This window comes from Pteropus vampyrus, unplaced genomic scaffold (assembly GCF_000151845.1).
Source record: "Pteropus vampyrus isolate Shadow unplaced genomic scaffold, Pvam_2.0 Scaffold3, whole genome shotgun sequence".
Lineage (NCBI taxonomy): Eukaryota > Metazoa > Chordata > Mammalia > Chiroptera > Pteropodidae > Pteropus > Pteropus vampyrus.
Genome location: NW_011888784.1, coordinates 17,016,605 through 17,039,638, shown reverse-complemented (window position 1 = coordinate 17,039,638; position 23,034 = coordinate 17,016,605). Strand labels below are relative to the sequence as shown.

Here is a 23,034-nt window from a genome sequence, read left to right as displayed (position 1 = left end):
TCTATGTGCGTGCATCTGTTTACATGTGTGTGTATGTATGTGTAGTATCTTCCTATGGCTGCCATAATAAATTTCCACAAACTGAATGGCTTAAAACAACAGAAATTGATTCTCTCACAGCTCTAGAGGCCAAAAGTCCAAAATCAAGCTGTCAGCAGGGCAGCACTTCCTTGGAAGGTCCTATGGGAGATTATGTTCGCTGCCTCTTATGGCTTCTGGTGGGTTCGGGTGAACCTTGGCTGTATCACTCCAATCTTGGCCTCCTCTTCTTCTGTTTGTCTCAAATCTCCCTCTGTCTTTCTCCTCTTGGAACAACACTTGTCACTGGATTTAGAGTCCACTCAGGTAACCCAGGATGCCCTTATCTCAAGACTGTTAACTTAATTACCTGTGCAAAGATTCTTTTTCCAAATAAGGTAACAGGTCTCAATGATTTAGACATGGACATATCTTTATGTAAACCACCTTCAGCCCAATACACTGTGTGTATGTTGTACTTTGTGCCAAAGAAGAGTCTTTAAGCAAGTCTCTATTAAATACCTACATGTTGCCAAGGTGACACAGTTTGGAAACTATTTTGGGTGCTGGGAATATAACAATGAAATTGAAAGACATAGCCTCTGCCCCCATGGAGGTCAGAGTCTACTGGGATACACAGAAATCAACTTATTCTCTAAAGCTAGAAAAGGTAGTAGTATGAAGAAAAATTATGCCATGGTTGCATGTAACAGGGGACTCACCTACCTGTTGTTAAATATTAAATGTAACCCTAATATTTTCTCAATGAGATGAATAGTTGATTCTCAGTTTAGATCATCCCCCACCCTGTGTTGGATATCCACTAAACGTTCTTGTATCACATGTGTGCTTTGCACTTTAAATTACCTTTTACTCAATGATACATACTCCATTGAACTACCATAGTTCATGTAATTTAGGGTGCCACAACTGGTAACACAATTATTATTTTACCACCAAGAAAGAATAAACACAGCTGATTAAACTAGGACATGCCACTAATTATAAGATCCATCCCAACTTCAAAGATATTAAAATGTGTACTTTAGAATCAGTAAAATAAGTTCATTTCCATTCTGAAATACATTCTCACATCAGGACCAATTAAATGGCTTTTGACTAAATAGTACGGCCAAATCTCTATGCTCTATCCACAAAATTTTAATGCTGAGTTGGCTTCAACCAGCCTCAGAATATTTTTCACCTTCTTTCCATGAGGTTAATATATGTAAATACAATTCAGTTCAGTCTTAAAATAAGACATATACTCATATATTGGGTCTCTTCTAGGCTTGAGATAATTTGAGAAGAGAGACTGGGAAAGAATTCTAAAATCCTTGAGCTGAAGCAGGAAGGAATGACTGCTGGAATTATTACTTCCTCGTCCAGAACTTGGTAAAAGGTCATAAGGTGAAGAATAGAGTGTAAGCACCTGTGTGTCTAGTGGGGTGGAGCCTGCAAATACTTTAGAGATAAGCTGGAGTATCCTGAGAACCTTGTGACAGAGTCATTCAGGCAAGATTCCTGATCCATCTGGTGGACATCTGGTGGTCCTATTAGACCCTGTGAAATGTATAACGGAAAGAGAAGACAGCATGCTGGCTCTTGGATGGCTTAGAAAGACATATATAAAAGAGAAGTGATAAAACTTTTTTATATACCCGAATCCAGTCTCATAAAGTTCCTCATAAAATGCAGGATTGAGATTCTGCTGCAGTTTTATGCAAAGGTCACGTAGTAGAAAAAGTCTCAGAATAACTGACGTTATGAGTTCTCTTCTCCCCCTAAGTTCACCTCTATTTATGCAAACAGTCTGGGTTCTGACACTGAGATATAATGTTCACATTGCCCCACATTCTTCCTAAAAAAGATTTAATTTTCGTCCTTGCATGTGAAATTAAGAGGAACCAGGAAGACAATATCATCAAAGATTTCTGAGGTGGTAAGGAAAATATAAGCGAAATTTACTTTAAGTCTTTGAAAATAAACAGATGTGAGTCATTAGGGGATTTTTAAGCAATACACGCACACTTTATTATGAGTACTGTTAAAATGTGCCCCCCATCCATAAAATAATGGGGGAAATACACTTTCAATTAAAGTAGTCTAAAGGTGAGTGCAACTTACAAATTCTTCTTAAATTCTGAAATGCTCTCTTACACCACACACACATACACACACACACACACACACACACACACACACACACACACACACACACACACACACACACACACGAACAGCAGCTTAGTAAAGTATCATTTTAAAACAAATTCTTCCCTGGAGAAAACTTCTTGCCAAAGCATCTGGACTATGCTTCCAGAAGGCATTTAACAAGTTGCTATCATTTCCCAGACTCAACAGGGTAGCACTGGCTTTAAAATGAATTAAAATTTTCTTTAGAAAAACACATCTCAGGCCTCCCACAGACATTGGTAAAAAAAATGTAAATCAAGATTAGGAACTATTCTAGCCACAACTTTGGGGAATAAAGAATTGTTTTCAGATTTAATTAACCATATGTGCTCTTAGATCACAGCCCGAGGCACTCCCTGAAAGACAGGTGTGGCTCAAGTGTGTTTTTTCTACTGTTAAAGAGCAAAATAAATTTGACAAAGATAGTTCAATTCAGTAGTTAAGCATTCTTTTGAATAAATGGGCTAGCACAACAACAGTCTGGAAGAAAATAAAATTCTTACATCATATGCAAAAATTAATTCCAGATGGATTAAAGACTTAAATTTAAAAAAAAATTAAACCTTCCTAGAATATCTAACAGATTACATGTACAATCTAAGGGCCGGAGAGATCTTTCTTAGCTCAGAGTGAAAACATATGAAAAAAAGACTCCTATCCATGTGAAAATTAAGAAGTCTAAAATGGAGAAATATAATGTAAACAAAGTTAACAGATAAAATAAATACAAATAAAAAAAATCTCTGTAATACACAAAATAGCATTTAGAAATTGGCAAGAACAAGCCAACAATAGAAAAAATCAGCAAAAAGTATGATTTCAGTCTGGAGAAGAACATTCTAACTGCAAGACACATAAAAAGGGCACAAAATCAAGAACAGTCACGTTAATTTGCTATGCAAATTAACATAGCAAATTTTTTAAAAACTTTATAACACTTAATGATGACATGGATTTGGAGAAATAGTATTCCCATGTATCAGTGATGGAAGCGAGAACTGTCACAGACTTTTTAGATAGCACTTGGCAACACCTATTAAGTCAATTTCACCTCTGTGAGTTAGGTTCTGATACTGAAATAGAAGACCCACTTTTCCCTATTTTTTTCTAAAATGATTTAATTTTGGTCTTTGCATGTGAGGTTAAAAGAATCGGGAAGACAATGCTATCTAAGATGTTTTGGGGGGAGAAGTGAAAGATGTGAGATAGAAACCATAGACTTCTTAAAAACGACGAACAAATTAATAACATTATGAACATAGAGATTCAGTGAACTGTGATTCACAGGGGCCTATAACTAGAAACAAGTTGAATACCAATCAATAGACGAATATATATTTCCACATCACGGAATATTATGCCGCTGTTAAAAAGGAATGAATCAGTTTTATACCAGATGATTCAGAAAGATTTCTATAAGTGATTCAAGCAAGAGACCAAAAAGTATATAATATGAAAGTATGCATAATACAATCCTATTTTCATAAAGCAATGACAGAATTATGTTTTAGCATATGTCTTTGTATGTATATCTAGTGTTGATGTAGGACTATATGAGTATGAAGAAAATATGAAGGCTATGCGCCAGATTATTAAAGCAGATTATGTGGGTAGACAGGGTTGGGTTGGAGGAATGGGGGCTGAAGTGAAGGGAGAAAGTAAAAAAAATAAATAAAGCAGTAGCTAAAAGTCCTCATTTATGCAAAATGTGTATGTATGTGAGAGAAAGAGTGAACTAAGGACACATGAAAGGACAGTTACCAAAATACTGATGGTGGTTATCTCGGGATGTTGGGACTTCAGATTATCTTTAGTTTTCAATATTTCCATGTATTTCAATTCTTCATAATGGATGATTAACATAGACGGAAATAAAGTTTTATTTTAATGTGACAATTTAAAAAAGCCAAATAGACTATAAATGGTATTTATACTTAGTTCATATATTTCCCTCCTTCTCTCTTCTCTAGTCTCCACTTATTAGCATGAAACTTCTATGGTACTGATTGCACAGTGTTCAATTATATACAATCTACTCAGACTGATATCTTCCCAACTGAGTCAAGAAAAAAAAAGAGAGAAAACTGGGGAAAGGCAAGTACAATTCATTAGCTACCTGATCTACAGTAAAGTTAACTTGAGACTTCTTCTTTGGCACTAAAAGAACATCTTAAAGCCATCCTGTACTTCACTCTTAGCAACTGTCACCTGAACACTCTGATAAATACTATATATAGTGCTCAGGTGCCAAGATGGCAAAGGAGTATGTATTTCATTCCCCATCTATCACAGCCTACACACAGAGAGAGAATTAAACTGGGCTTTTCTTCTCTTACCTCTGGTTCCCTTCTTCTTAGTCATTACACAGACGTCAACATTTACCGAAATATTCAACAGAAGAAATAAAATGACATTCCAACTATCACTCTTGCTCCTCCCGCTGTCCAAAAGTTACCTGTGAAACTCTAACTACTCATTCCCTTGCACTGGCGCTCAGATTCTAAACTTCAACAGGCACTCAAATTTCTACAGTCCATTTCTTTCATGAGAGAGAATAGGAACTGGGGTAGAAAATTCTAAAGGCCCAAAATGTAGCACTTATGGGTGCACTATAGATTACATGCAAAAAGAATAAAATATTTTTATAAACTTATCAATTTATTTTTATTCTTTAAAAAGTGACAAACCTAGTTTCATGCAATGCACTGGAATTTATCAATAATGAAGTATCTGTTCATCAATAATGAACCTCTCCATGACTTAAACTCAAATATAATTATAGTTGTGAATACACGACATGGTTTTATCAAGACTTTCATGAGGTTATTTTTATGTTATACAACGGAAGGGGATTCTTTCAGAAGACTGGCCATAATGTGACAGTGAACATAACATTTAAATACTATGTTCATGTTGACAAAGGAAAGTAGATTCATTACAATTATTCGATTTCAGAAACAGAGGTAATACCTACTTATGAATATCAACTAAAGAAAAATAGAAATGATTAAACTTATATGAAACCTGGAGATTATTTATAATCATCTTGTAGAAGATCAAGAAAAAAGGACGCAAGAATTTTATTTTTATTAGAGCTTTGAAAAACTACTGAAAAAGTAAACAAAGGGCTCAGAAAATTAACAAAAGAAACATGATAAAATTATTGATGCTATTCTACTAGTAATCAAAGAAATATGAATTAGAAAAGATGCCAATTTTTAAATTGTCTAAATTAGCAAAGACTAAAAAACATTTATGAGATTCTATGATGTACAAAGTGATGGGCTTACTCATTCACTATTAATTGTACAAACTTGCCTGGATACAATTCAGTAATACATATCAACAATCTAAAAATAATAAATTTTGAATTATAATTCCATTTCTAGGAACCCCAAATAAGGAAATTATGTAAAACTGACAAAATTTGAGTACAAAGTTATCCTCAAAAACATGACACTCAAAACAACTAAATGTCTAACAACTGGAACACAGTCAAGTAAATAATGGTTTATTAGCATTAATAGAATCTCATTCACTCATAACAATTTTATTTTCAAAGAACATTAATAATGAAGGAAAATGCTCATGAGCTAATGTAAAATTTAAAAAGCAGTTTATATATAGTTTGGTCCCATTTTTAGATACAGTCATTATGTATATGCCATGCATGTATAACAAGAAAATGTTAATAATGGTTATAAAGCAAGTTATGTAAAAGTATACAAGCCCCTAAAAAATGTGACGAGTGCCTTCTAACGATAATTCCTATAAGTATACAACTTTTCAAGGCTTAAAGTGTTTTCAACTTTGATAAAGGGCTCCTTAAATAAAACTGCTTTAAGCTTTTAGCCTAAAGTTGGGGCAAGAAGTTCATACTATCTTAGCTGAGGAAGAACCTGAACAAAGAGATGTCAAGGAATTAGGGCCCAATACATGGCTTTTTTAGTAAGTTTTGAGTAGGAAAAAAAAAGTTAATAAAAGGCATCAAAGCAAAAATTTGAGTGGCAGAGGCTCTAGGCGGCTCCAAATATCCAAAGTTCCCATTTCTTGCAGTAAGAGCCCCTGGGCATTGTGTGTCCAGTTAAAAGACTTCGGATCCTTGCCTTCCCTCCCATATTGGGGTGTGTAAATCCTGATCAATGAGATGTAAGTGAAGTGCAGTACAGAACCAGTGGTAAGACAAATCCTTTTGCCTTTCTTGCTGTCTGGGATGCAGACAGGATGGCTAGAGCTCCAGCAGCCATTAAGTACCATGAAGTGAAAATTACATGCTGAAGATGACAGAACCTAAATCCTTGATTCTGTGGATCTGCCATATCAGTCCTAGACTATGTACCTTTAGACTTCTTTTATATGGGAGTGTGGGGGGTGGGGTGGGGGGTGCGGCGGGGGAGAAACTCCATGTTGTATAAGCCACTCTTTTTTTGTGTGTGTGTCCTGTTATGTACAACTAAAATTAACCTTAACTGATGTAGTTGGCCATAATGAGTTTGTGAAAATTTCTTCTGATCCTCTCTATTCTCAGTGGCTCCCTTCCTCTTCATTGACCAAAAGATGGAACAAAATAAACAGCAAAATATAACAGCAAAATATCTGTATAAAGCTTTACATTACTTATTTTTAAATAGGTATTCTGGACCTTCTAGAGCTCTTTCTCTTTAGACATCACTAATTAAACTGTTTTTAACTTGGGTGTGGTGCTTGATTGATTCTGAGGGTCAGTGGTCCAAGGTGAAAAATGGATCTTGCTTTATTTTAAATGTTAATCTAAAACAGACTAAAATTGAAATTCTTGGCACGTAAACTACTGAGGACCAGGACTAGATGTTAGTTCTTTGATTCCAGCCCATTGCTGCTAAAGGAAGAGAGAGGTAATTCAAAGTGACTATCAGTCAAGGAATACAGCATCTGCATAGACGGATGTCAGGGAGTTACTCAAGTGGGCTTCCTCAGGCATTTCATTTACCTTTTATTGAATGGGTGACTGTTATAACCTGTGCTTCCTAATTACCTACAAGGTAACGGATAAGTTTTAAAATAGAAAAGTATTTACCCTTTTATCAAGAATAAACTTTTCATTTCTAACATCTTGAAGTCTGGCATTGAGAAAACTGTTATCTTAAAAAAAAAAAAAAAAATCTGACCAAGGAAATTTTTCTCTGAGTAGAGAAAAAAAACAGTGCCTAATTTCTTTTAAATATTTCAGGGATACATACATAAGCACTGCTCACAATTATGTTCCCTTCTAAGCTATAACCAGGTCTAATCATTACTGTAGATGTTAAATATTAACCTGAATCACAAATATCTTCATAACTATAAGACTTTATATTGGATTTTAAATTCAATAACTAGATATTTATTAAACAACCACTAAGCTATAAGAGTCCAAGTGGTATTTAAATACTTCAAACTAAGTTCAAGAATTAGCAAAGTCAATTAAAGTGACTTGCCCCATAATTATGAAGTAATTCATCTACAGAACTGAAAAGAGGTTTGGGAACATTGTTCTGTCCTTCTTTTACTACTATGTAATACTCCTGCAATGGCATAAAAGGAAACATATTGTCTAGGATTAAGACACTGTGGTTTCAAGTCAATCTTGGGGCTATTCTAGGAAGATGACAACTGTACCAAATTAGCAGTTGTAGTTTTGTAACACTATTTAAACCAAGTGGCTTGCTTTGCTTAGATGTAAAATCCCTGGTGCTCTGAGAAGATGAAACAATGGATAGTTAAATGCTTAGCTGACTATCCAATCAGGCCTTTTCTTTATTGTAGTAAGAGCTGACTGGTTCCAAAGATTTATGGCATTCTAGTCCATATGAGACTAAAAATTCAACGACATAACTACATGTCATATGTAAAGGAGGCATCTTAATTTCTGAATGAAATAACTAGCAAGAAAGCAAAAAATCCAAAAATGAGTTATAACTTCTAGAAATAATTGAAAATATTGATAACCCTAAAATGACCCTAAGAATCATTATGTCATCATGATGGTCTGCTAGTCTCTATTTTTCCTACCACTAATTTTAGGACCTACCATTTTAGTTCCAATTTATATTTTTAAGAATATGTCTATCTCAATTGAAACAGAAGTGAAATTCTACTTCAGATGTACAAAGGTCATACATAGCTTTAGTAATATAGATATTTTGGGCCCTAAAAATTTTAATACTGAGATTTGCTCATCCATTTATTAAAAGCGTATCAAGTGCTTTCTATATACTGAAATATTTGTGCAGGTATTTTATATTTTGTCAAGTGCGACAAAATAATACATAAAACAGCAATAAAAGTTATTTTTCAAGTTGCATTTGATAGCTGGTGTTCCTAAGATGGATAGTCCTGCTGAAGACGAAAAGGAGTTCATGAGTTTTCCTAGAACTGCAGCTCAGTAAGTGAAAAGTCAGATACCTCAGGAATCTCAAACAAAAATAAATGAGTTTACAAGCTGGTGTACTAGAACTTGCTATTTCAATCAGGCAGCCAAATGAGCAAAAGAGACCAAAATACTCTCCCTTTAAACTATGATGCAGTCCATTACGACGGTCAAACCAGTTCTCTTTTTACATATGAACTAAATATCAAGAATTTTACTGGCCATGTGGATACTCTTTTAAGATGATCAAAACAATCATCTTACTTGAAAAGCAAAAGCACTGAAGGACCTGTGACCAAATCTTGTCTTGTGGGTCTAAATGTTTATCATCGCCCACTGTCCTCTACAAGGTCCTCTTTTGTTTTTTATTTTTTGTAATTTTTAGGCATGGTCAATTAGAATAGGTGATAACTATAGGAAAGTAAAGATATGTGGTATCTAAAAGAATATTCAAGAGACTTTCTTCATCATCCACTTTGTGTATAACATTATACTAGGTACATCTGTCCTGCTAACAGTTATATAAGTAAAGGTGCTCAGAAAATCACCATCAACTCAGTAAAAAGTAGCAATGAGTACATGTGAAAAAAAAGGATGAGTGTCTTGGTAGCATTCAGTCAGACTTACATGTTAAAAGCTCCTTTCCTAACTTCTAGCTCTGGTCTCTCCTAGGTTCAATCTTGGGTTAGTTGATTCATAACACTTTCTCTCTAATAAAGACATTACACCACCTTTTTATAACCTGTGGCTTACTAGATCAATAACCTGGAATACTCAAAAAGAAGCAGACTAAAGTTACCTAGAGCATTTCCCTCAGTTTCTTCATCTGTACAAAGATAATAAAATCTACTATCAATTGACTTCTGTTGCCTCAATAACTGTGAACCCCAAACCGCCCCCATCAGTGTTCTGCACCTCCACTATATATCAATCTTATATGTGTATACTGTTTTGCAACACGCATGTATTTCATATGTATTATTACATTTAATTATCACAGCAGGTAGATACACTAACATATAAGCTCCATGAGGACAGAGGTTTTGTCTTGATATGTTCAGTGCTATAGTCCCAATACCTATAACAGGGCTTGACACATAGGAGGGGCTTAATAAATATTAGCTGCCTAAATAAACAATTAATGAATAACTGTGAGATACATGGGCAAGTAAGTATAAGGTTTGTCTGTTTCTTCTGCACAGAAAACAACAAATCAAAGGGATTAAGAGACCTAACCAAGATCACATACTATTAAATAGCAATGCCTGTAACTGAACAAAGAGGTCTCCAGGCTCCATATCCAGCATCCTTTAAACCAGGGGCCCCCAACATCCGGGCCGTGGACCCATGGCCTATCAGGAACCGGGCAGCACAGCAGGAGGTGAGCAGCAGGTGGGCGAGTGAGATACTTCATCTGTATTTGCAGCCCCTCCCCAGCGCCAGCATCACCACTTCAGCTCCACCTCAGATCATCAAGCAATGGATTCTCATAGAAGCACCGGTCCCTGGTGCCAAAAACGTTGGGTACCGCTGCTCTGAACTACTATTTCTCCCACCTGGGGTATATCTACCCTCTTACAAGATAGAGTGTCAGGGGAAATGAGGACACACACAAGCATAGCACATCTTCTTGAAGCAAGATTTACACTAAGTTACTTTAGAAATAAATTATATGTATAAAATAACATCGATCATGGAGTAGATTTTGAGAATTAATTTCAAAGATAAAAACATGGATCTAGAAACAGCTTTGACATTTGCAGCCACTTGGAGCCTCTCTTTGATCTGAGTGTCTATGTTTCTGCTCCTTCAGCCCTCCAGGCACTCAAATGGTAAAGTTAAAGCACCACGGCACAAAGCAAGGGCCAGAGTGCCCCAGAGTACCCCCCTAACACGGCTGGGGCTTAGAATCAGCTCTGATTCCTCCACACAGTTAGGAGAGATTGCTGCTGGTCTATCTAAACAGCTGCCTGCAACTCCTACCATCTTTTTTCTCTCCCTTAGTCCACATAGCCTTGGTCTTCCTTTCCCTTCAGCAAATAGGGCCATGAACTCATCCTTCACTGATCTAGACCAGTGATCTTGGAACTGGGGTACATGTCTGAAGTAAAGCCAACATTTTTCTAGGGGTTCACCATCACACCTTTAAGGAAACCGATTTCCAGATCCCAAACTTCCACATGTCATCTTGTCTAAAAGTTGATCTGCCTGGGAACATGACTGTGTTGGAGGGCCTCCATTCCATGTTGTCCTTCAACACCTCTCCTTCACAACGATCTTTCACCCACTTTACAAAAGTCATTTATTTGCATTACCCTCCCCAGGTCTTTCTCAACTGCCAGGGTGTCAGGATCTCAGGGTGACAAACAAAGGAACAAATAAAAATGCTGATGTGGAGGAGTAAAGGCTCCAGCATTTGGTAACAACTCCTTTTCTAAGTCAGGTAATTTCCAATTCTTTGGAAATTTTTAAATGCAAATATTTAAATACAAATTTTTAAATACAAAGAGCCTTATGGTCACAAAACACACACACACACACACACACACACACACACACACACACACACACAAAATACTGTTTCAATTTATATACTTTTTTTGTTACAGAAAGTATCACAGTGATCATTAAGACATTTTTAAACATAAAAATATATTACATTGGGACAGAATTCTATAGTAGGGAAATGGAAATATAAGTTTAAGGAGAAAAAAGAAAGATGTAAAATTTTTAACTGTTGAAAAACTTATTCATGCATTTTTAAAAATGAGTAATACTGAGAATCAAATATAGATCCTATTAGAATTTTTAAATAGATGTAACAATTTAAAAGGTCAATATTTATAATATATTGAAAAATTACATGCAATTATTTAGATTTAGGATGAAAAGTTTTAGAAATTAGCTTAAAAATGTGCTTAGGGTACAGAGTTTTACCAAATCTTTTAGGAGCAACAGGGGCGAAAAAGTTGGGAGAAAACTGTTCAGAGTCTTTCCAAGATGAAATACTGGAGACAGAGAATGTACCATTTCCCACCTACCTGGTTTTGAGTGAGGATGGGTTAGAGATGGAGTGGGGGAGAACTCTGCCATTTACTTGGTCGTAAACACATTTGTTGAACCTGGTTCTATAGCCAATAGTTTCTAAGATTGGTAATCAGTTTAAATATTTGATCTTAATGCATGGCTAACTGGCTGACCCTGGCTGATGAGATGTATCTAATCAGACCCTGGCTGATGAGATGTATCTCACTCCTAAGAAGAATTGCTAGAATACTTTTCTTTGAGTTCTCCAGAAAGATTGATGAGGCAATATTCATTAAAAGTTCACCAGTTTTGTATTTATCTTATCATAAGATGACAAATTTCACCACTGGGGATGTAATATTGAATGCATCTACCTGACCAGCATTTCATGAGTGAAGAGCATAACACAACAAATTAGAGAGTTAATGAACTTATTGTGCAGTTAATATTCTAAGTATGACAAATGTACTGAGGAATGATGTCATCAGACACATCTATATACCCTAAGCCCCCAGACTCCACTTTTTGTCTTCTTTCTCTGATTCCTTATTTTCTTCTTCCCCACTGCCTCTTACCTCTTTTTGGCCACTCCTTTGGGAAGAAGAAAGTTGTCTACATATGATGAATGAGGCCAGCACTTAATTTGGTGTCTACACTGTTTTAAAAATATTGACTTTCCGGTCCTCGGGCTCTCAGAGAGACAGTGGGGCTATTTAGAGCGGATGTTAGATCTACTCCAAACCTACTCCCATTTAGTCTGAGGAGGTAGTACAGTTTGAGATAAAAGGTCTGTCTTTAGAGTACAAAAGCCAGCTGGAAATCTCACTTTACCATTTACCAGGTATGTCACTCAATTTCTCTGAATCTCAGGTTCTCAAAGTCCTTAAAATGGGGTTGCTGAGGATTTGAGACAATATACTTCAAACACCTTGCAATGTATCCGCACATAGTAGGCATTCAGTAGTCAACAGTTATGAAATTAGATATTCAATATTCTTTAAAATTGCTTAAAATTAGCCAATAGTTTTCTCTTCGCAAAATGTCAACTAGTGGCATGTTTTTCAACTTCTTTCTAGTACTTTAAAACAAGTGATTTGGAAATGACTACTTTCATGCCTAAGTATAGGGTGTGTGTGTAGAATGTACCTGCACTACTAAAACCACAAAACGACAAACACAGGATGAGGACTGCACAAAACTTGAGATTTCACATATAGCATTTATAAATATGGTAGCATGTCCTTAACATGTTCTAAGCATTGCTGTGAAACATGTTTAGAAATAAGCATGAAATTTATGATTGACTCTTTTAAAGTTTATCCAAATTTAATTGGTAAGCTAACACTTTCCCCCCATCAAATCAGCCAAGTTCTTTTTGTTTGTTTTTAAGATACTTAATACTGTAAGGCTGTGGAAAGAGTGGTACTCCTACAATTCTTGTATAAATGAGTATCATCTTGAGTGTCCAAATCAATTTGACAATTTGTATGCATCAAGGACTTTAAAAGGATTCATATGCCTATTCAGCGAGGCAGGAATAGATCTTAACCCAAACTAACAGATATATTATGTATGAATGTTCATTATATTATAACTTATAATAGTAAAAAATGAAGCAGCTAATGATCATCATAGGGGACTAGAATAACACAGCCATCCCAATGAATATTATGCAGTTATTAAAAACAAATTTTAAATAAGATGAGATCATTAAGTGACAGAAGCAAGGTATAAAGCGGTATTTGGCTATGACTCCAAATTTGTGCCACTATGATTCTCAAGCAGTAATAAGAGAAAAATTACAATAAAGAATTGAAATTACACAGTAATCAAAATCTATTCCACAACTTGAAAGGACACAGTGTTAAGACTTGCTACCCACGTCCTGATTTTACAAAGAAGTGTGGGATGAGTACACTGCTGATTCAGATCCTTTTTATGAATGGCAGGGATAGGAAAATGGATAATAAAGCTAAAAGTTATGTCTGCAACTGATTTTCAGCCTCTTTAAACTCTCAGTTTAATGAAGCTTTTGGTTGACTTTTATAGTAGATGCACCAATACTGTGCCTAGCTAAGAAGTATGGATGGAGTGTGCAGAGATGAAAGGTCAGAAAAGGTGAGGACTCACGGCTTTCCAGTATACACAATTTTGCACAGTGAAATAGGAAATGAAACACTGTGGAAACACATATACGTACACACAGATTCAGATCTGCAGATACATATTCGAAGTACAAAACACTCCCACCCCCACTCTAAGCAGAAATGCCTCGAAACACCACCTGTCCTTTCCTGGATTCACTTGTATTTCATTACTGGTTTTAAAATTTCGAGTTATTCCCAATGCCCACCACTACCACCACAACCAAACAAGGCTAGCGAGGATGCCAAGATTGTTTTCCAGCTTTCATGAACTTACCTGCATTTATTTTTTCACATCAGTATTTCAAAGGTCTAATCTAACCCCATAGATAAGAGAATAAAAATGTCTGGACATTTATACATCTCATGTTACGCACTCTTGTACCGCAGAAAAGGAGTAACCCCCAAGTCCTTGTGACTTGAAATGACATTTTTCTGCTCAGTGCTCTTCTGACTTGGCCTATGTGACCACAGCTCTACCTGCCTGCCTGCCAGCCTGGGGCCAGGTGCTTCCCGCGGCCCCACAGCACAGCAAGCTTCTTTCTGCAAACAGTCTGGAATCAAAATCAACTGAAGTTATTGTAAAAACACAAAAGAAGGCAAAACACATCTATATTGCCACTTTACATAGCACAACTCTCAAAATAAAAGGTGTCCGCTTGATAGTATGCACATCTATCTACTTGTTTGCAGATGTCACAGGGCAGAACAAACAGCTGGGGGATGTCTGGTTTGTGTCTGGTGGCCAGTTTCAGGAAGTACCTACAAGCATTTTCTTAGTTTTGAGCTCGGGTTCCAATTCCAAGGTTTTGGTGACTTAAAATTTTTCCAGGCTGGAAAAATGCGCTAATTATTAACCTTAAGCATACCATCATTTCTGCTAAAAACATTTTCTACACACAGCCCGAAATTACTTTCAGTTCGGTTAAACAAAACAGACAAGCTGTAATAAAAGGTCTCTGAGAAATGTGATCCCTTTCATTGGTCACCCAGGAGCTTTTCCTCTTAAATCTGCAGCTTCTTGTGGGGGAGGAAGGAGGGCATCCAAAAATACAGATGTCTCCCAAAGCACAATTATTTTGAAAGAAAGTTGCCTAAGATAACTCTTCAGGGTTTCCCAGGTTGAGTAATTACTGCAGGCGGGTGGGAGAGATGGATCGCCTCCAAGATTATGATCTGCAGAGGTTTCCCCTATGTTGGTTTTTTTAGGCGTCCTTTTTAATTATACTGCAAGGGCTCCGATTTCCACATCTCTAGCTGCTGCTGGGGGGGAGTTGAGAGCGCCACGCCAGGGCTGCGGCAGTGGCTCCGTCCAACTCCAGTGCTGGGGGGCGGGCAGCCCACTCCCCACCCGGTCCCACCCTCTCCGGCACCCGAGCCGAGACTGCGGTCCGCGCGGGTCTGCACAGCGCCGGCGGCCGGGCCGGGACTCACCGCTGTCCAGCCGCGCGATCTGGGGCAGCCGGTAAGTGCTGACCAGCAGGTCGAGCGGAACGGCCACCGAGCTCCACTTCACATCCTTGAGGCTGCAACCCAGCGAGGGCGCCGGGTCCATCTTCCCCGCCTCCTCCTCCTCCTGCCCCGCGCTCCCGCCGCCGCCGCCGGCACCACCCGCGCTTCGGCGGCTGCGGCTGCTCGCGCTCGAGGTCTGGGGCGCGCGGGAGACGCCGGGCACTCCGGCTCCGGGCAGCCCGGGGGGCACGGCGGCTGAAACGGCCGGGAGGGAGGGGACCCGCGCCGGGATCAGCTGCTGCTGCAGGGCATGGCTGCGGCGCCCCGCGTGCCCTCAAGCCCCGAGAGGACTCGCAGCAGCCCCGCGGCGGCGGGCGGCGGCGGCCCGGGTGGCGGCGGCTGCTCCCGTTCCTCCTCCTCCTCTGGCCCCGGGTCTGCAGCTGCGGCGGCCGCCGGCTCTCCTCCTCCTCCTCTTACCCCTCCTTCCCTCCGCCTCGAGCGTGTGAGGAGGAGCCGCGGGTCTGAGAAACGCCATAGCAGCGCTCCCAGCACTGACTAATCAACAAGGTGCGAGCAACGCCTGCGCAGCTCGGGGAGACACCGCCCCCGCCCCCGCCTCCCCGGCGCCGCCTGCTCCGCCTCCCCAGGCCCGGCGGGCTGGAAGCGGCGTCAGCTTCTCGGCCGCGGTCGCCCTCGCTTCTGCTCCGCGATCTCCGCAAGCTTTAGCTCTCGCTCCCCCGTCCGACCGCTCGGGCGCCCTGCAGCCTCTCCGGGTCCACTGCGCGCCCAGACTCCTGCCCTGCTCAGGGCTCTTCCCGGAGCCCAAGAGGAGCGGAGCGAGCTCAGGAATCTTAGTCTGGGTGTCAGACACGCTCCCCTCCTCCTCCCCACCCTGACTCTGATACCGGGCACAAAACAGCTATTTGGTGCTCACCTCTTGACGGACTGGAAAGGCAGGCGTGGAGCATTCCTTGGCGTTTCTCCCCAACCCTACAACTCTGTAAACGGAGCTCGAAGTTAACCCTACCAGTCTAGACTTGGGCTGCTAGGCAGAATGAAAAAGGCAGACGTTCCCACAAGGAGAAAGGTGACCGTCCAGTTTAGTACCTACACTGTACGAATAAGCTGCTGGAGACGGCGGGGGACGAGGCCACCAACCGCCATAGATACGCCAAAGGAAAAAGGCAAACTAGGTTGCTGGGAGCCTCCGGGGCCAGCTGTTTTCACACGCTTCTCTCCCTCAGTTCTCTTCCAATCTTAAAAGTTAGGATTATTCCAGTTTTCTAGATACGCGTACCAAGACATTAGGTAGTTGGGCAAGATTACAGAACTTGTAGATGGCCGTGCTGTAATCCAAATACAGTTTGACTTCCATGATAAATCATTCTGTCCCTCTGTATTGACCGTGGCCTGCTCACCGCGGACGGAGCTCAGAATGTAAAAGTGGCATATCCTTACTTTTGTGTGCTAATTTCTTTCTTTTTCCTCTCTTTCTCTCTTTCTCTCCTTCCTTCCTTCCTTCCTTCCTTCCTTCCTTCCTTCCTTCCTTCCTTCCTTCATTCCTTCCTTCCTTCCTTCCTTCCTTCCTTCCTTCCTTCCTTCCTTCCTCCCTCCCTCCCTCCCTCCTTCTTTCTTTCCTTTCTTTAGCATTATTTTACCCTAGCAGAGGTGAGTGATTGCCAGGTGAAAGGATTGCATGTTGATTCTTAATATTTTCAACCTGCATTCAGTGTACAAGGCAGAATAAGCCCTACTTCCCCCCACCATTCCACCCCGCCCGAGGGAACTTGAAAGCACCCTGCTGCTTTTCAGTGGGCTGACATAGGTCTTGCCAATGAATAAACCACTCCATTAGCAATTAAAGAAAACAGATTCTTCTCCACCCACCTTTCTTGTCCTCTCATTTGAAGCATTGGCAATAATTTTCACAAAATTCTTTTGCTGAAAGTTTTGACCTCTGTCATTCACGTGAATTTTGAAGTCTTTAAATGAGAAACATTTTAGTATATATTTTACTCAGAATCACAGGTCCATAAAGTTCTGAGATTTGCTCACCTAAAGAAGAAATTTTTAAAAACCATAAGGAGCTAAGTGTCAGTGGATTTTTTTTTTTTCCCTATCTGAATAATTCACCGTTTCTGGAAATAAAGCTCAGATTCCAAAACTAATATAGGAGACGTTCAAGAATGGGCAGGGTCAGGGGTGCTTCAAGCAGTAAGTAGATTCTGGAACCTATATATGGTAGATTGATTTTTAAAAAATAACTTGCTGTTACTGTTATATCTTTAAAAGCTTCAGGGAATAGAAGTTCCCTCTCACAAAAGGATTGGTGACTTATGACCTAATGACAAGATAAAAAGATTAATGCAACTGACTTTTTTTTTATCGATAGAGAACATGACATTTGCTCTTACTGCTAATCTTGCAGAAAAGGTTTCATTTCAACCTTGAGTAATAAAGGAAAGAAATTTTAATGAGCTACAAATTCTTATATACGTCTCATGTTCTGACGGAATTCTTATAGAAAGATCTTAATTGTGAGAATTTGGTTAAACTGTAAAAAAACATTGGTGAACGGTTTTTGACTGAACTATACTTCCAAACATGGTATGAGGAGGTGTGTTTCTTAAGATTGTTGAACCAATGCAAACCATGTATATAAAGCGCAACAACTGGACACCAGGGCAAAACTTACAGGATTTTGCAGTTTATAAAAAAGGAATATTCAAGAAAAGTTTTCCGTAAAGCAAAATTTGATGTCCTGGTTCCTTGTTCTGACTGGGTACCTTTTTAAATTGAGACTTGTGGGTGGCAGCAAATTAGGGCGATTGAAAATATCTACTCCAGAGCCAGATGGCTGGGGTTTGATTGGTAGCTGTGCTTCAGTTTCAAATCTTGGGTACCTTGCTGTTTCCTCCTCCAAAAAAATGAAGATAATTGCTAGAGACTGAATGTTTGTGTCCCCTTCCCCCCCCAAAAAATTATTATGTTGAAACCTAGTCCCTAATGTAATGCTATTTGGATGTGGGACATTTGGGAAGTGATTATGTCTATGAACTAGAAAGCGAGCTCTCACCAGATATGGAATCTGCTTTGATCTTGGACTTCCCAGCCTCCAGAACTGTGATAAATAAGTATTTGTTGCTTATAAGACACCCACTCTATGGTATTCTGTTTTAGCAGCCTGAACAAAGACGATAGTGATAGTTCTCGCCTCATCATATTGATATGAGAATTTAATCATTTGAAACTATGTTTAGCACTTAAAATAACACCTAATACATAAAATTGCTATCATTATTAAAAGAAGTATTGGCTTTGAAGGGGCAAAATTTAGAGGAAAGAGGAAGAGATAAATGCAGCTGTGAGTAATCATTAGATTTTGGAAGATTTATATCGAGCAAGGAGTAGAGGAACATTCCTCAAATGGAAACCCAGGTGCTTGCTCCCAGCTGTAGGACCTTACTCCCCAAACCTAGAGCCTGCAGAAGGCTTTTTCCACAGTGATTCAGAAGCACATACCCATATGAAGAGGACTCTTCGTATGCTGATTTAATGTTGATAAGCCCAAGGGTGAATAAGCTTATAATACCATAGGACTCTTATGAGAGATGGCTTCACAGCTTCCTAACTGTGAAACTACTGTTTATACCTACAGAACTTCTAAATTCTCTGCATTATCAGCTTTGCAAGATAAAAATATTACATGTAGGTTTTCCTCATATCAGAGTGTCCTGGGTCACAGAACGAGCTAGTGGTCAAGTGTGTAAGATCGAAGTACCCAGCCCGTTGTTTTCTAGGTCTTTAAGTTCTTTTCCCTTTCAATTAATTCCCACGCTGTTGCCAGAGTTGACTTAAGTCACTCCCTGGCTAAAACCTTGTACATTATCTGTATCCTCATTGTCTGTGGAATAAAGTAAAAGCCCTCCGCATAAAAGGTTCTTTCCTTATGTGGCTGGATCTGCCTCCCCAGCTTCATTTTGATTCTGCATCCTAGAATCTAGTAGTAGTACCTTCTTGTATTGCCTAAACATGCCATGCTCATATATGCTCTTGAAGAGGTGGTTCTCTCGGCTTGGACTGTCTTTCTGCCTTTCTCCTCCTGTGAAACTCCTAGCTCCCACTCAGTACTTGCGTTCCTTGAAATGCTGTGTATCTTCCAAGGAGCTGACCACTCCTTTTCATGTGTCACCATTACACCTGGTATCCCCCTTTTTAATTATGCTAATTGCACGATGATTATCTGTTCTTATGTTAGCTTTCCGTACTAGGCAGCAATTAACTGTGGCCACCAAAAGTGTATTGTATTCACCTTTGTTTCTTTGGCTCCTGTTACCATGCCTGGCACATGGAAAGTATTCAATTAATGTTTGTTGAATTAAGTAAGTGGGTCATCCTCTCACTCTATTATGTCATAGGTCATTGCATCTCTTGATTAAAAACAATTAAATTTCATTAAGTCTAGAAATTTTCAAGATTTTTAAGGTTCTAATGCTATATAAAAATGTTTACTATTAGATTGATTCACATTCTTTTCATTCATCTGAAAATTAGAATTTCATTGAAATCAAAATCTGCCCTTTTGTCACTGAACTGGAGATATAAACTCTAGATTATCAGTTACACTTATTAAAACTGTTAGCGCATTATTAGTTTATTGTTTGTTAGCTTATTTGTAGTGTCCCCTACTAGGATTTTACCCTCAGAGGGGCTTGCTTTACTATCTTTACATCTCTAGCAGCAGGCACATAGAAGGTTCTATTCTGTCTCTATCTCTATCTCTATCTCTATCTCTATCTCTATCTCTATCTCTATCTCTATCTCTATCTCTATCTCTATCTCTATCTCTATATCTCTATCTCTATCTCATCATCTCTCTCTATAGAGACACAGAGAGAATAGATACATGAAGTACCATAAAGAAGCATATACTGTATGGATACTTTCAAGAAGGATTTAAAAACATATTCAGAAATTTACTTTGCTGTCTCTTTCTTGCTTGCTTTTAATATAGGATGTGTCTTAGGTAGATAATCGAATAATACAGAAATCACTATATAGGAATATTAAGGAAAAATATCCCAAGTTGCAAATAGGATTTCATGGGGCATGTTTATTTTTCAAAACAATACATAACATATCCTTATTTAAAATCACATATCATATTGCAACCCAGTATACATAAATATATAACTGAAACAAAAGTTTCACAAAATAGTTTTGTATACTTCTAATGTATACTGCATCTTCATCTTTTAATCTATTCTTTTGTTAAATTTTCCTAACGTTAGTCATGACCCACTAATTTTATTTCATCATCTGTAATACAACCTACAGTGTTAAAACCACTATTTTAAATAATAGTCCCTTTTGTTCATTAAGTGTTTACAGTTCAGCAAAACAGGTAACATTATGGCTGAAGTTGTAGGAACTTCTAAAATTCGAGAATTATCAGAAATAAAAAGGCAAATGATCATTTAATTATTGAATTTACCAAAATCATATACATGTTTATACATGCATAACTTTATAGGTTATAGGTTTGGGTTTATAAGGAAGCCAATTCTTTGTAGATGGTGTTTGTCCTCCCCACCAAGCACAGAACCTCAGCTGGAGAAACTCTGGTAATTTGTCGTGGTCCTGGGTCTGGTGTGGTTTCATAAATTATGTGCAAGGCTTTCCAAAAGAGTGGTTAAGTGAGTCATAGGTTAGCTATACAATTCTGCAGTTTCAAGAAATCTTTTACTAAAATAAAGCACCATTACTAACCAATCACTAATTATTCATTTTACATAAATTTATAAATTGTTTTAATGATACATTTAAAGTATTGGTTAAAGAAATGGCTTAATTGGCTTTATCTACTTAAAGGGATGGCACAGGTAGAAAATCTTTCATTTTGTTTTTGATGCCAAAATAATAATTAATGTCATTAAATATTTATTAGTATCAAAAAATTTTGCAGGATGTATACAAGTTTGCTGTTGGCTTTCTGATGATTTGAAGCTTCAAAGGAGGTTTATTGTCAGAGGCAGTTATAGATAGCTTCCATTTTTAAGCATCTCCCTAGAAAGATAATGAGATTTCAACTCCGTGCTGACAAATCCTCTAAAGAAAGGCCATCATGTTATGTTTCCACCCCTCTTTCTGGCAAGCAGTGAAAAGGAAAGACTGGAAGATGTGTTTATGCTGGGCACCTCCCCTGGACATCTGGCTGACTACCCTGATCGAAACTGTTAGCATTTTTCCTCCCTGACCACTGTAGTCATTCAGGTTCCTGGTCTATGAAGACTAGAAAGAGAATGTTATTTACTTAGAATTACTCAAGATGGTACTTCTCTGGTCCACTTCTTAAAGAGTTTATGCCTTTCTCTCACCTCAGAAATATATATAAAATTTCTCCCAAATGTTTTCTATTTTATAAGAATGTCTATTTTATAAAATATTTAAAATATAGAAAAATCCAATGAGGAAAAAGTATGACCTATAACCCCATCACCCTGAGTTAACTATTTAACACTCTTGATGTTCGATGTATTCTTCTATCTTTACTGTATATATATATATATATATATATATATATATATATATATATATATATATATGCATGTGTATTTGTTTAATTTGGATCAATCTGCAATATAATTTTGTAGTCTACCTTGCTCACTTAATATATTGTGAATATTTTCCTATGTTGGTATATATTCCAAATGTGATTTTTAAATGACTATATAGTATTCCATTATAAGAACATATCATAATTTATCTAATTCTATAATTTGGCATTTTTATTATTTACATATTTTTTCCATTAATAATGCCTTCATGACTAGCTTTGTAGGTGAATTCCTGGGCGTATCCATGATTTTCCCCCTTAATATAAATCCCTACATAGAAAATTGCTACATTAGAAAGTATTAACATTTTTTAAGACTTTTGATACATACTGCCAATTTACTTTGCAGAAAGGTATGATTTTTCATTTCTATTGCTGGAATGAAAGGGTCAACATTATCTTTCTTTTAAAATAATTATACAAAGCTTTTAAAAATATTTGAACAAGAATTAAGAAGTTACCAAAATTGAGTGTAGTTAGCAATTAGTCCATGTGATTCTATGAATAGGCAAGAATATTTAATAATAGATGTATGAACCTGGCTAAAACATTCTTTCTAAATTTAGTAATAACACCTATAAGTAGCAAATTTTTTTAATTTAAGATATATAAGGATGACTAATTTAATAAGAAAATTACCAGACAAGATACTAGAGTACAGTAAGAGGCCATCAAATGTCAAGATAAGAAACAGTAGGAGGGAATATTTATGTATACAATTATGAAGATAATGTTTTTTATACTTCTGTTCCAGACCTACATTTGTATTTTCTCCACAAAATGATTCTAAGCTTGTGACTTTTCCCTTTCTTGACTTATTACACGTAAAAAAATATCTTTACTTTTTTTCATTCTCATCATTAAATCTATAGAAAGATACACATATCTAGCTTAAGTTGATTTACCCTCGAAATCACACTACATTTAAATAGGCACTAGGGAGTCATGGGACAGGGGAAGACCATGGAGTTCCACTTTGCTCTAAACTATTCAAGCTAATGTAGTGGAAGATGGTCCCGTTAGAATGATTATGCAAACTCTCTATAAGTCTCTTCAGAGGTTCTGGCTCTACTTGCGAAAAACAGCTCTGCTTTCCTTTCCAAACTTCCAGTCAAGTTCTACTTTGAAATACATTTATCTTGCATTGTTTGGTATCTCAGATGATTAAAATCTTTATTTTTTTTACTACTACA

The 23,034-nt window shown here is 37.8% G+C and overlaps 1 protein-coding gene across 2 annotated transcripts in view; it reads right to left on the bottom strand.

The window, feature by feature from the left end:
* The window catches only part of GAREM1 (GRB2 associated regulator of MAPK1 subtype 1), a 191,543-nt gene extending 175,772 nt beyond the window's left edge, over positions 1–15,771 (bottom strand). For both annotated transcript variants that reach the window (XM_011361834.2, XM_011361842.2), the window contains exon 1: positions 15,208–15,771. In XM_011361834.2, coding sequence (XP_011360136.1) covers positions 15,208–15,328 — 121 coding nt within the window. In that variant the 5' untranslated portion in view covers positions 15,329–15,771. The remainder of the gene's footprint in view (positions 1–15,207) is intronic.
* Positions 15,772–23,034: the final 7,263 nt, after the last annotated feature.